The sequence below is a fragment of the Zingiber officinale genome, chromosome 11A, assembly GCF_018446385.1.
Source record: "Zingiber officinale cultivar Zhangliang chromosome 11A, Zo_v1.1, whole genome shotgun sequence".
In the NCBI taxonomy this organism is placed as follows: Eukaryota; Viridiplantae; Streptophyta; class Magnoliopsida; order Zingiberales; family Zingiberaceae; genus Zingiber; species Zingiber officinale.
Window position 1 is genome coordinate 18,084,236 of NC_056006.1, and position 12,421 is coordinate 18,096,656.

At 40.6% G+C, this 12,421-nt stretch overlaps 2 protein-coding genes across 3 annotated transcripts; one reads left to right on the forward strand and one right to left on the reverse strand.

Annotated features, from left to right (window-relative positions):
• Positions 1–377: 377 nt before the first annotated feature.
• LOC122031271 (probable xyloglucan galactosyltransferase GT19) lies at positions 378–1,999 on the reverse strand (the record flags this gene model as incomplete). Its single annotated transcript, XM_042590404.1, has 1 exon — positions 378–1,999. A coding segment is annotated over one exon (1,425 nt), but the record flags the coding sequence as incomplete, so codon positions are not given.
• A 2,105-nt stretch (positions 2,000–4,104) lies between these two features.
• Positions 4,105–10,965, forward strand: LOC122032388 (protein LUTEIN DEFICIENT 5, chloroplastic-like). Of its 2 annotated transcripts, none has more exons than XM_042591678.1 (15): positions 4,105–4,679; positions 4,766–4,991; positions 5,080–5,151; positions 5,231–5,341; positions 5,410–5,601; positions 5,710–5,871; positions 6,103–6,198; positions 6,282–6,383; positions 7,143–7,175; positions 7,257–7,337; positions 7,440–7,522; positions 7,619–7,750; positions 8,515–8,575; positions 10,308–10,373; positions 10,443–10,965. In XM_042591678.1, the coding sequence occupies exons 1-15, from the start codon at positions 4,399–4,401 to the stop codon at positions 10,662–10,664; spliced, it is 1,920 nt and encodes a 639-aa protein (XP_042447612.1). In that variant the 5' UTR covers positions 4,105–4,398; the 3' UTR covers positions 10,665–10,965. The 2 variants fall into 2 exon arrangements, with proteins under 2 accessions (XP_042447612.1, XP_042447613.1); XM_042591679.1 differs by having other exon boundaries at positions 10,294–10,373; positions 10,443–10,585.
• The last annotated feature ends 1,456 nt before the right edge of the window (positions 10,966–12,421 follow it).

Sequence of the window (12,421 nt, forward strand, 5' to 3'; positions counted from 1 at the left end):
AACATAATGTATCCTTGTTCCTTCATTTTCTTGTGAAACAAACCAGGTTTTTGGAACTGCAGATTATGCAGCTCGAAGTATGCACAAACTGGTGAAGCTACTGAGTTCTCTTGTATGAACTGGATATGTAGAAACTGACCAAAAAGTGAACACAAGCTCTTAGAATGGACACTGGCCGAAAAATTGTGGATCCAAGGTCAGTAGCAGATGAATATCGATACAATCTGCAACAAAGTTTACTTCTGTGGCTAATAAATTGTCTAAAGAGTTGGAGATGATCCAAGGAATTATGGAAACCCCAGAAAGTGCAGCACCACAGGTACTGATCGAAAATTGTGAATGAGTTGGCTCTGATTAGCGTTGGCAGTTAAGCATCATAGTTCTTAAGTCAGTGGCATCCTCTTCATTATGAATGATTATTTTACAGATATTGATGAATGTTTGAACAAGGTGTTACATCAAGGTACTGATCGATCTATGTTTATTTATTTGTTTTCCAAGAATCCTAAGAGTTTTTGGCCTTTTGATTTGAACTAAATACTGAATTGATGCAGAGGTTGCAATTCCGACGGAGTTATTGATGTCCGTCCGTCGACGTCGACGTCGACGTCGACGTCCACGTCTCGTCGTCATCCTCGTCGACCAATAGGAGCGGGTCCTTTCCCTGCTCCATCTCCCGTACGCGCCGGCGGATGCGACGGAGAACCCCGTCGACGGCGACATCGAACGCATCCTTCCGCGCCCGAAGCGCTGCCGAGCTACCGTGCCGGCGGTAGATCACCGTCGGCGCCAGCTCCAGCACTGCCTCCCTCATCCGGAGCACCCGCGCCGGGGGTATGGCCTGAAGCACGTCGACGATCCGCCTTCCCCCGAACACCACCTCCTCCTTGGGTATCGTGACGGAGAAGTCGTCGTAACGGCGGCGCGGCAGGTGCCAGCCGAACTGCCTCTCCGCGGAGGCTTCCTCGAAGAACACCGGGATGCACCCGGCGAGGATGCCGTCGAAGGTGGACCGGCGCGTCGGGGTCTCGCTGGGCGGCTGGAGGCAGAACCGGGCGCGGAGCATGGGGCGCATGAACCGAGCCGGCTCGTGGACGCAGGAGCCCTTGGAGCAGTCGACGAGTTCGCAGAGGTCGGGCCGGAGGTCGCACTCCGCGTGGATGCTGGAGGCGATGTTGGGCCTTCCGCCGGTGGGGGCCGCCCCTCCGGCGAAGAGCATGAGAAGGGGGCGGCGGGAGCGGCGCGCGCGAGTGAGCCAGGCCTCGAGGCGGGCGACGGTGGCCGGGTGGAAGGAGGTCGGCGGCGGGACGGCGTGCTCCTGCAGGGGCCACGCGCGGGACTCCAGTGCGATGGCCGTGAGGTTGTAAAGCTCGGGGAGGCCCAAGAAGGCGGTGCCCCAGAGGGGCGGCTGGTCGGGGTCGTTATCGAAGTCCCATGCGGAGCCGGCCACGGCGACGAAGTGGTCGTGGCCACCGCGGCGCGACCAGATCGTCGGGCGGTCGCCGCGGAGGAGCCAATCGGCTAGGTCGCGGCCGTGGAGCCCGGAATCGTTCCAATTCGTCGGGGAGTAGAGATAGGGAAGTGCGGCCAGGGCCGTGTAGTAGGGTACGAAGACGGCGTCGGCGTGGACGGGGTCGGCGACGAGGCAGGAGTACTCACGCAGGCGCCGGTGGAAGAGGAGCTCGAAGAAGAGAGGTTCGGTGCGGTACCAGGAGCGAGATCGGTTGTACGTGAGGGGGCCGAGGCCGTGGTTGGCGAGGAAAGGAAGAAGGCTCTTCTCCTGGCTCTCCCGGAGCTCGAACAGGATGGGGAAGTCGTCGCAGGTGGCGAGGAGGTCGGCGTTGAACCCGGATGGCAGGTCGCGGACGTAGATCCTTCGGCCGGCGCACTGCGACCGGTTGGCTGCGCCAATGGCGATGGCTTTATGGCCAGATCTGGCGGCGACGGCGCCGGGCTCCCATGAGAGGAAGAGGAGGAGGAGGAGGATGGGGAAGGGGACCGAAAAGGATAGGGAAGATGGTTTTCATCTACTAAACCTGATTAGCAAGGAATCGACATGGCTCAACGGGAAAACGGCGATGATGCATGGACTGAAAGTGGGAAGGAGGGAGGAACGGAAAGGGTGGAGATTTTGGAGTTTCAGGGTCAAAAAGGGAAAGAACAACAATAATAGAGTTTGTGGTGGTCCGCCAAATGCGGTAATGTGCCGGTAGAGGGAGAAAGATAACTACTACTAAATCCGTTGGTTTAGATACGTTAATCTCGCATATGATTTACGCGGGGCATTTTGCCAAAAGCTCCCTGATGTATTATACAATTATCTCAAGGCGGCACCTCTACAACCAAAAGTTATCAAAAAGCACCCCCATGATTTTTATTTCCCCCAAAATAGCTGTGCACGTGAAAATTAATTTCTAATTAATTAAACCATACATATTTTTATATCAATTTGATTAAAAAATTCATCATTTAATGGGACAGGATGGATCAATTCGTCATCTGATAAGTTGAGAAATTTCTAACGGATCAAGTCATAATTCTGATCATTTCATAAATAAATTTTAATTAAAAAACTTATTTTAATTTAATTTTTTATATATTTTTCTCACTTATCCAAGATCAATCGAAGTCTTGATAATAAATCAGATCCGATTTCATATGCTTCATTTTAAATTCATCTGTGATTGAATATCTATTAAAGAATTAAATATTTTTTTATACTAATAATTTTTTCTTTTTTAATTTAACTATCGAGAAACAAATCTTTGCATGCAGTCCCTATCCATAAAAATAATGATAATTTTAAATATAAAAAGTCCAAAAATTAATATAATTCTTCTTAAATTCAGTACATTAAATTAGAATCTAGTTAGGGATATAAACGAGCCGAACCGAGCCAAACAGTATTAGGTTCGAGCTCGGCTCGTTTAAGTTATATTCGGGCTAAAGCTCGAATTGAGCTTTTATCACAAGGCTCGAGCTCGGCTCATTTTAGAATTATCAAGCTCGCAAACAGTTCGAGCTCGGCTCGTTATTAGCTCGATTATCAAAGTTAACGAGCCTAACTCGTTAAGCGAACTCGGGCTCGTTTTCGGACTCATTTAGAGATCGTTTTTGACTCGTTTTAAAGCTCATTTTTTTTTGGCTATTTTAAAGCTCATTTTAGAGCTCGTTTTTTTTGCTCCTTTTAGAGCTCGTTTTTTTTGCTCGATTTAAGGCTCGTTTTAAGACTCGTTTTTTTTTTGGCTCCCGAGCCTATAAACAAACAAGTTCGCGAGCTCACGAGTCGAATATCCTTATGCTCGAGCTCGGCTCGATAAAACTGTCGAGTTCGAAATCGAGCTTGAGCTCAGCTCGATAAGATAAACGAACGAACTCGAACGAGCTTTTTATCAAATCGAACTCCGAATAGTTCGCGAACCGTTTGGTTCATTTACACCCCTAAATCTAGTATATTTTTTTTATCAAATTGAGTATGATTTTTTTTCCATCTCAATTGGATGGAAAATATAGTAAATTTTTTTAAATGGTACTCAATTGGATGAAAAATATACTAATTTTTTTTAAAATAGTAAATGATGCTAAATTTATAAGGAATTATATTAAGAAAAAAATACTCAATTTAATAGAAAATATACTAAATTCTAATTTAATGTGCTGAATTTAATAGAAATTATACTAATTTTTAGACTATTTGTATCGGAAAAATATGAGGGTTAATTTTGATAGAAAATATAATCGATTCTAACATAAAGTATTGGATTCTAATGTAAAGTGCTAAATTTAACTGGAAATATATTCGTTTTAAAATTTTTTATGGACAATTTAAGTAACAATATTTACATGAAAAAATTAGAAACAAATAATACTTTACATCCAAAGAGTGGAAACAAAGTTTTTTGGGATTATGGACTGCATACAAAGTTATGATTATGATTAAACATTTTTCTTTACTTTGTCGTTTTAACTATCTACCTTTAATAAAAATATATTAAAATTAATATCTTATTAAAATATATAAATAATTTAAAATTTTAATTAAATATTTATTTAATTTAATACGTTTAAATTGTTTGATAGATAGACGGCCAACCCGACGGATGAACCCGCTGAATACCAGGATTCAGCTGACTGAGATCGAGGAGCTGAAGCAAAAAATCAAGAAAACGGACAACTCCCAGTGCCTGAAAAACTCCGTCAGGGTCGTCGCCACCGTCTAAGGGTCGGTCTAATTGAGCTCAAGAGTGTCCATCTGCGATCTGTCCGTTGGCAAAAAAGGCGAGGGCTGAGGAGTCTATTTATTTATCTTGCTCAAGCTTCTTTCTCCGCCTCTCAAAGGTGTCTAGGCCTCGCTGCTTCCGGCGTATCTGAAAACGTGCTTTTTCCTTGCGACGCGTCATGTCTGTTAACCTCTCCTCTCCTCTTCTCCAAGCCGGCCATGTCTCATCCCAACGATGCTCATTAACTTCCGCTTCTCCTCAAAAACTTCATCGCTCGTTCGTCAAGCACCAGCCCTGGCGGCCCTTTGCGCCGTCCGTCCGCTGCTCAGCTTCGAGATCCGGAGGCGGAGACGAGGACCAGGCTGTGAAGGAAGAAGTAGAGCGTCTGTTGGAGGAGAAGCAGAGGCCGGAGGTCGCCGCTTGCGTCGACTTCGGCGAATACACCGTCCCACAACCCGGGTACTTCTCCTTCTCCGCTTCCCCTTTGCCCAAGTTATTTCTTTTCCTCATTGGTATTGAATTTGGGCTCCTTTTTTCAAGCAAAGTTGGGTGCTTGCGTTGAGAAATGGGCTTTCTAAGCTGGGGCCGCCGGGGGAGTTCCTTGAAGGCTTGTTGTCAAGATGGGCCACCGGAGGCGGTGAAACACGACGCCTTGAGATCCCTCAAGTGAAACAGTCAATCAATGCCATCACCAGTCAGTCTTTCTTCATCCCTCTCTACCATCTCTTCCTCACGTATGGAGGCATATACCGCCTCACCTTTGGTCCCAAGGTAACAGCTTATATATCAATGCCGATTTGTATGTTCAATATAGATAGCAATTTTGCATACTTAGCACTGAAGTTTCATTCGCCACCAGTCCTTTCTGATTGTTTCCGATCCACAAATCGCCAAACATATATTAAAGGACAATGCTAAGGCTTATTCCAAGGTACCTTCATGCTTCAATCGTTTTACCTGTTCATTTTGTTTAGAATATCTGTCAAGTATCAGAGTTGCGGTGTGTGCAGGGTATACTGGCTGAAATTTTGGAGTTTGTGATGGGAACGGGTTTGATCCCAGCTGACGGTGAGATTTGGCGTGTCAGGAGACGTGCAATTGTGCCAGCTTTGCATCAGAAGGTGATACATCATAGTTATATTTCCATATGGTTGTGTTTGGAATTCATTAAGATCTTTGTAATTTACAGTATGTTGTTGCCATGATCAAACTGTTCGGAGAAGCTTCATATAAGCTATGCAAGAAGTTGGATGTTGCAGCCTCAGATGGGGAGGATGTGGAAATGGAATCACTCTTTTCGCGGTTGACACTTGATGTAATTGGAAAGGCAATTTTCAATTATGAGTTTGATTCCTTAACACATGATAATGGGATTGTTGAGGTGATTACTTATTTGCACAATGTACCATTTAAGTATTTCAATTTTATTTTTCTTCATGTGGTTATGGATTGTATGGATCGCATCACATGCTTCTTTATGGATTGTCAGGCAGTTTATATTGTTCTTCGGGAAGCAGAGATGCGAAGTACTGCTCCGATTCCTACTTGGGAGATTCCAATTTGGAAAGACATCTCTCCAAGGCAGAAGAAGGTCTCACAGGCCCTCAAGTTGATAAATAGCACACTTGATGATCTCATTGCTATCTGCAAGGTAAGTAGCTAAAACTTAAATTATCATTTGCATTTGTATTTCTTTTCTTTTATTCGAAAAAAATATCTCTATATACTGAAAGATCAACAGTTTTCTATCCAATATCAGAAATTCTTTTTCCTTGTTATCATAATCACTGTGATTCTTACCTTATGGGTCTTGGCATCATCTTGCATTATCTACTGATAAAGTCGCTAGTATATGACGTTTTATACCTTTTCATATTTTCAGAAAATGGTAGAGCAAGAGGAATTGCAATTCCATGAAGAATACATGAATGAACAAGATCCTAGCATTCTACACTTCCTACTTGCTTCTGGCGATGATGTATGCTCGCAATAATCCGGTCTTGTAATTACACTTGCCTCATGAAAACTTTCATTCATCTAATATTGTTTACCGTCATTTAGGTATCTAGCAAGCAGCTAAGGGATGATCTCATGACATTGCTTATAGCTGGCCATGAGACATCTGCTGCAGTACTAACATGGACATTTTATCTTCTTTCTAAGGTATATATCGACATTCCATAAGACCTGTGTTTATCTCTATTTTACATCCATCGACACACACTATTTAAGACATTTTTACTCCTTATTCAAGTTATCAAATGATCAACCCATTTTTCATATCCATCAAATTCACCATAAATTCATACTTACAGTTTTTTTGATAAATAATTTTATGGTCTACCCATTCTTGGGTACATCTGAATATGCTTTGCACATTATATAGCATAATCGCTCTGTTCTAAATTGGTTAAGCTAATGAATTAGTGATTTTGGAGAAAATTTGACCCTGATATTTTGGTTTTCCGAACTCTACAATTTTTTAGCCTAGTTAGTTTGGCTGTTGTCGGTGTACTTTCTTCCTTGTCCTAAGGGTCAAGAATTCTTGATGCATTCTTTTTGTTTATGTTTCATTTTCTAAAGTCATCGGTTCGTTATAAAGGTGCCTCAAAATGAATATGTATTGTAAATTGAGGTTGTAGCAACTTCAAAGTGTATATATTGGCTTCTTTCAGATAGTATTGATAATCGAGTGTACAAAAACTTGAGTGAGACTTAAATTGTCTTCATTATAACAATCCCCTTCACATAATTATTAGTACATGTGTTTACTGACAGGAAACAGGGTTTTACTTAATTCTTGGTAGGGGGCACTGTGTTCATGTAGAACTTTTGCAATTGATAATCTACTCTTGTGATTTGATTTCGATATAGCTTATAAAAAACAGTTCGTACAACTGAGATGTTCATATTTGTCCACAGTCACCAGAGGTAGTGGCCAAGCTCCAAGATGAGGTAAAGTAATAAAGGTTGGAAGAAAATGTTTTTGTTTATTTGATGAAAAACATATGATTCTCTCTTTTTTTTTGTCATTAGGCTGATTCTGTTTTAGGGGATCGATTTCCAACAAATGAGGATTTGAAGAAGCTGAAGTATACTACTCGAGTGATTAATGAAGTAAGATCTTGTCATTCACTATGATGACTAGAAGTGAGATTTGCATTTTAGTTGTTTGAAGTATGAAATGCTATAAAACATAGCCTCCAACATTTGTTGCAGTCATTGCGACTTTATCCACAACCCCCTGTCTTAATTCGTCGTTCTCTTGAAGATGATATGCTCGGCGAGTACCCCATAAAAAGGTAAGGGTATGAAATTGAATTAGATGTGGACTTGTATCTTCCCCCAAAAATGGAATTATAATACAATGTCGATGATTTTTCTTGATAAAACAATAGGGGTGAAGATATTTTTATCTCTGTGTGGAATCTCCATCGAAGTCCTAAGCATTGGGTCGATGCTGAGAAATTCAATCCAGAGAGATGGTTGTTGGACGGGCCAAACCCAAACGAGAGCAATCAAAACTTCAGGTTCTCAACTGCAGTTACATATGCTTCTCATCTGTCTCTAAACTGTACTGCAGTGTTCATTCGTTTTAATTTCTGAATAAATAAATCAAAATCTGTTCTTTTGTGCTGAGTCAAGTGCATACTTCCCCTAGTGAGCTTTATGACTTTTTTTTACTAGTCATATTCTTAGAATAAAAAAGAATATGCCGAGTCGAGTGCATACTACACCTAGTGTGCTGAGTCGAGTACTTATGACTTCTTAGGCCGACCCCACCTAGTGGGATAAGATTTGATTTTGTTATACTATTCATATTCTTAGATCTAGGACAATAACCATGATGTTCGTAGACCTTTCTAGTTGGTGTGGAAAAACTAGGGCAACCGAATTAGCAATCTTTGTTTAGCAAACTTCAATATGAGATAGAACTATTATACAACTTTACGCATTGTTCAACCAGCATGGAATAGCTACTCCTGATTCATGATCATCTTATTACTGACCTTCATTATAGCTCAAAATTGAGTTTTGGACAGACTAAGCAAATAACAACTCATTAGTTTCTCACTTTCAGCATGTGTATGTCAGCAATCAAAACAACAATCTCGATAAACAGCTTAGCAACTCTGTAATCCCAATGCTCTGTCTATCCACTGATGAGGATATCTATTCATTACATCATTTACATATATAAGGGAGCCAATGGTTGTTAGTCATAATAGATAATGAAGGTTTCAATATTTTGTTTCTATCTGCTTTGTTACCGATATCGATATACGTTTTTCAGTTACTTGCCATTTGGTGGTGGACCGAGGAAATGTGTTGGAGACATGTTTGCTACATTTGAGGTAATGTCTTCCTGGTATCACATTTTCAGTACAGGTTTGTAAGAAAATTATATTCTCTATTTTATTTATCCCGCCGATCAATCTTGTGAAAAAAAAAATAGAAAAAATATTATCGCTAGTTCATGCTAAATTTCTAAATATTCTTTTCTCGCATGTCGCTCCTCTCAGGGAGTTCACTTGTGGAGTTCACAGCATCTCTGAGATATGTCTGTGATAGTGAAAACCACAGCTCAATCAACACATGAGCGCCTCTATTTGTTACTATGCTCATTTGCCATATCTTCTACCTTCGACCATTAAACACTCTACGTTGCTCGTTGACACGAGTGCTCCACTGCATTGCCCTAGTGTGTGATCTTCTCATGCAAGCGGTCTTCTAGTAGACTTTCCAAGCTTCAATCATTGGTTATCTCGCGACATGGGAGTGCACGTGCGGGACATTCTAATGAATCCTTTGGCCTTTTCCCCTCTAAAGCGAGAAGCTCTTGCTACACTAGCTCTACCTTGGCCTTTGATGACGACTGTGACATGCTTAATTCTCCCACCTTCTTGGGTTGTAGAGTAGAGGTTCTCTATTGAAAAAAAAATTTAAGTGACATATTGATCTCCTTATGTTGCCTATTTTGTTGGACTACATCTTTGTTTTACTTGGTAAATCTTCCAAAGGTCACTTAAAAAGGTAGTTCGATGCACGAAGCTTCTGCTAATGTGGTGACCTATTTAGGTCACATAACAACAATTTTACCGTTGCGCCTAAGCTCGCTTAAGTTCAAAAAATATTGGATTCCTCAATTTACTCATCGATGGCTCTATGCTAAATATCATTGATAAGTTGATCATGAAGAACTGTACATAATGAGCTACAGTAATTAGAGTCTAGTTTTATAGGTCAAGATTATCTACAATACCTTACCACCTACCTACTGAGATTCTGAGTCCACTAGAGCTTCGCATGAGAGATATGATACTCGACTGCTTATCTTCCTATGGCAGTTCATCAATCCTAGACTCGTGATCATATTTTGTTGCTTCTCTTGCTATGAGACTTGGGCATAACTTGGAATTTGCATACATCATCTCTCTAGTTTACGATATGATTGACACTCTTCTTTAGTTTCAATATTTTGGCATCGAGATCACTACCCATATTGTCCAATGTCAAACCATTTATGATATCTTCAAGATTTTACTGCGACCATGTTGTTTAAACATATCTAAAACATTAATATTGATAGTAGTTTCATAGTTGAAGGGGAGCCTTAGCGCAATGGTAAAGTTGTTGCCGTGTGGTCACAAGTTTCAATTATGGAAACAACCTCTTGTAATATTGCAGGATAAGGTTGTGTATAATAGACCCTTTCTCAGGACCTGCATTTTGAGAAACTTCATGTACTCGCCCCTTTAGTGTGATATTTTTGAGAGTATGACAAATAATGTTTCAAGTTTACATCAAGTGGGTATTCTTATTCATTATCTTTTTCGCATTAATACCTGTTAAATTAACTAATTATGCTCAAGGTAAACCTTAATAGTGCATCATATTTCGAACAATAGTGTTAATTAATGAGAGTATAATTAGTTTAAATTTGAAGAAAAATTTTAAACAGTATAAATCTATATAGTCAATCTTAAATGACGTTCATAATGATTAAATATTTAAAAAACAGTGAAGTTTATCGATCATCCATTGGATTGTGAAATATTTATCAATTTTCTAGTTCATTTTTCACAGACAGTGGTTGCAACAGCAATGCTGGTTAGAAGATTCGACTTCCAAATAGCCCCAGGAGCTCCTCCGGTATGCTAACTACTCATCCTACGCTAAGAATTCCCTATAGAACAATTGTTTTACCGTTGTATTATACAGGTAGCGATGACCACTGGCGCGACGATCCATACAACCGAAGGTTTGCAGATGACAGTCACACGGAGAACAATCCCACCGATCATCCCTAATTTGGAGACCAAAGAACTAACATTCGATGGTAATCAACGACTCAGATCAAACCTCCCGGAAGCAACATCAGTTATCAGCAGTGTACATGAAGAGGATCAACAAGGTGAAATCTCTACAGCCCCTGTTTCATAAGAATCTGATCGGGCTATTTTTGAAAGCTTGGCTCATCGTAATACTTCGATAGCTCTACTCTCAGATTTGCATTGTCCGAAGTTCTTTCGTGTTATATACAGTGTAAACCCAATGAAGCTCACAATCAAAGTGAAAAAAATGTTATGTATAGCCTTCATTGGAAAAACTTTAGTTTGAATTAAATATTGACACTAGCATGTTGAGCATGCCGGTCCTCTTCAATTACTAGGATTTGCCAAGCTAGTAAAGTTCCTTCTGTAGCACTAGTGACAAAGTTTTGGAATTCAAGTGTTGGTCTGAATAGCGTGGCTCAATGGTATATTGAAAAATTGCCTGGTGAGGTGACGATGAATATCAGTTTAACTATTCCCACGATACACCGATGTAAATGCATTCAAAGTTGTAGGATGTGAGCTTGGGAGTGAAATGTGAAGCCATAAACAGGTGCCTCTCAAACTTAACCAGAGTTATGAGCAGCCACGACTTCGGCCGCTTAGAGGAGGGCCAGCTTCAACCGTGCGGAGGTGGCCAACCGCCGTTTGGTTTAGAGAAGGTTGCTTCGGTCGTGCATAGGAGGATCAAGAGGAAGAAAATATAATCCATCATCATTGATAAGATCTTGTTGGTTCGACTCAATTGTGAATTTGATTTCCAACGGCTACTTAAAAATTATGATGTTGTCAAGGAGGCTGAGTGTTGGAAGTCTCGAGTCTAACCTGAGAGTTAGAGCTTCCATTTGTACCATTCCCTAAGGCTGATAGGAATGGGCACATCGACTGATGCGTTATTATCAGACTACTGTTGTTCCAATTTGTGAGTTGTGATCATGGTTGGAAACATAGTATAATATAAATGAGAAATTAAATCTAGATCATTGGATTAAAATTCATAAATCTGGATCGTCGATTTGAGAAAGGATAAGTGCCCTTTGAATGATTCAATTTCAACCATTGATTGAATTCCAAATGAAGATATATTGTATCTCTTGGGAAGGGATGCACTCTAAACCATCCAATTCAAGTTAGATGTTTGAGATCTAATTGAACCAAGAAATTCTTATACCTTTTCATTTAGTATAAATAAGCCCCTTCTTATTCTCATTTCACTCACTCAATTCATTCTAATTCAAAGCAAGTATTGCATTCTATGCTTGCATTTGGAGAGTTCGAGAATCTTCTTCGATTTGGAGGTCTTGCGATTTGTAGTGTTGTTATCACAAGATAAAGTCGTATCTTGGGAGATGATTGTCATGTTCCATGAGCAACGTGTGTAGGACAAATTTGTCTTAAAAAGATGAGTCCAACTCTAGCCTCGACCTCACCAAAGCGGTGTTATACCGTCATTCTGTCTGGGCTCAAATTGTACCACTACCAGATCACAACAATTTTAAGACGATTTTTCTATGCAATCTTCATGGATTCATCATCGACATCTCCTGTTCTACCGAGGCATGACAAAAAATCGAAGAAGTTTACTAGTATTGATTTCAAGAGATGGTAGCAAAAGATATTGTTTTACCTAACCATGTTGAACCTTGCGAGGTTCTTACGTGAAGATGTCCCCTCCATATCTCAAAGCGAGACTGATAAGGGAAAAAAGACGACATATGATGCCTGGGACATAGTGACTTTTTATGTTAAAACTATATCCTCAATGACTTAGACAACATGTTATATAACATGTATATTCCAATGAGTCATGGGAATCTCTCGAAAAGAAGTATAAAACAGAAGATGTAGAAATTGATCATTGGCAAA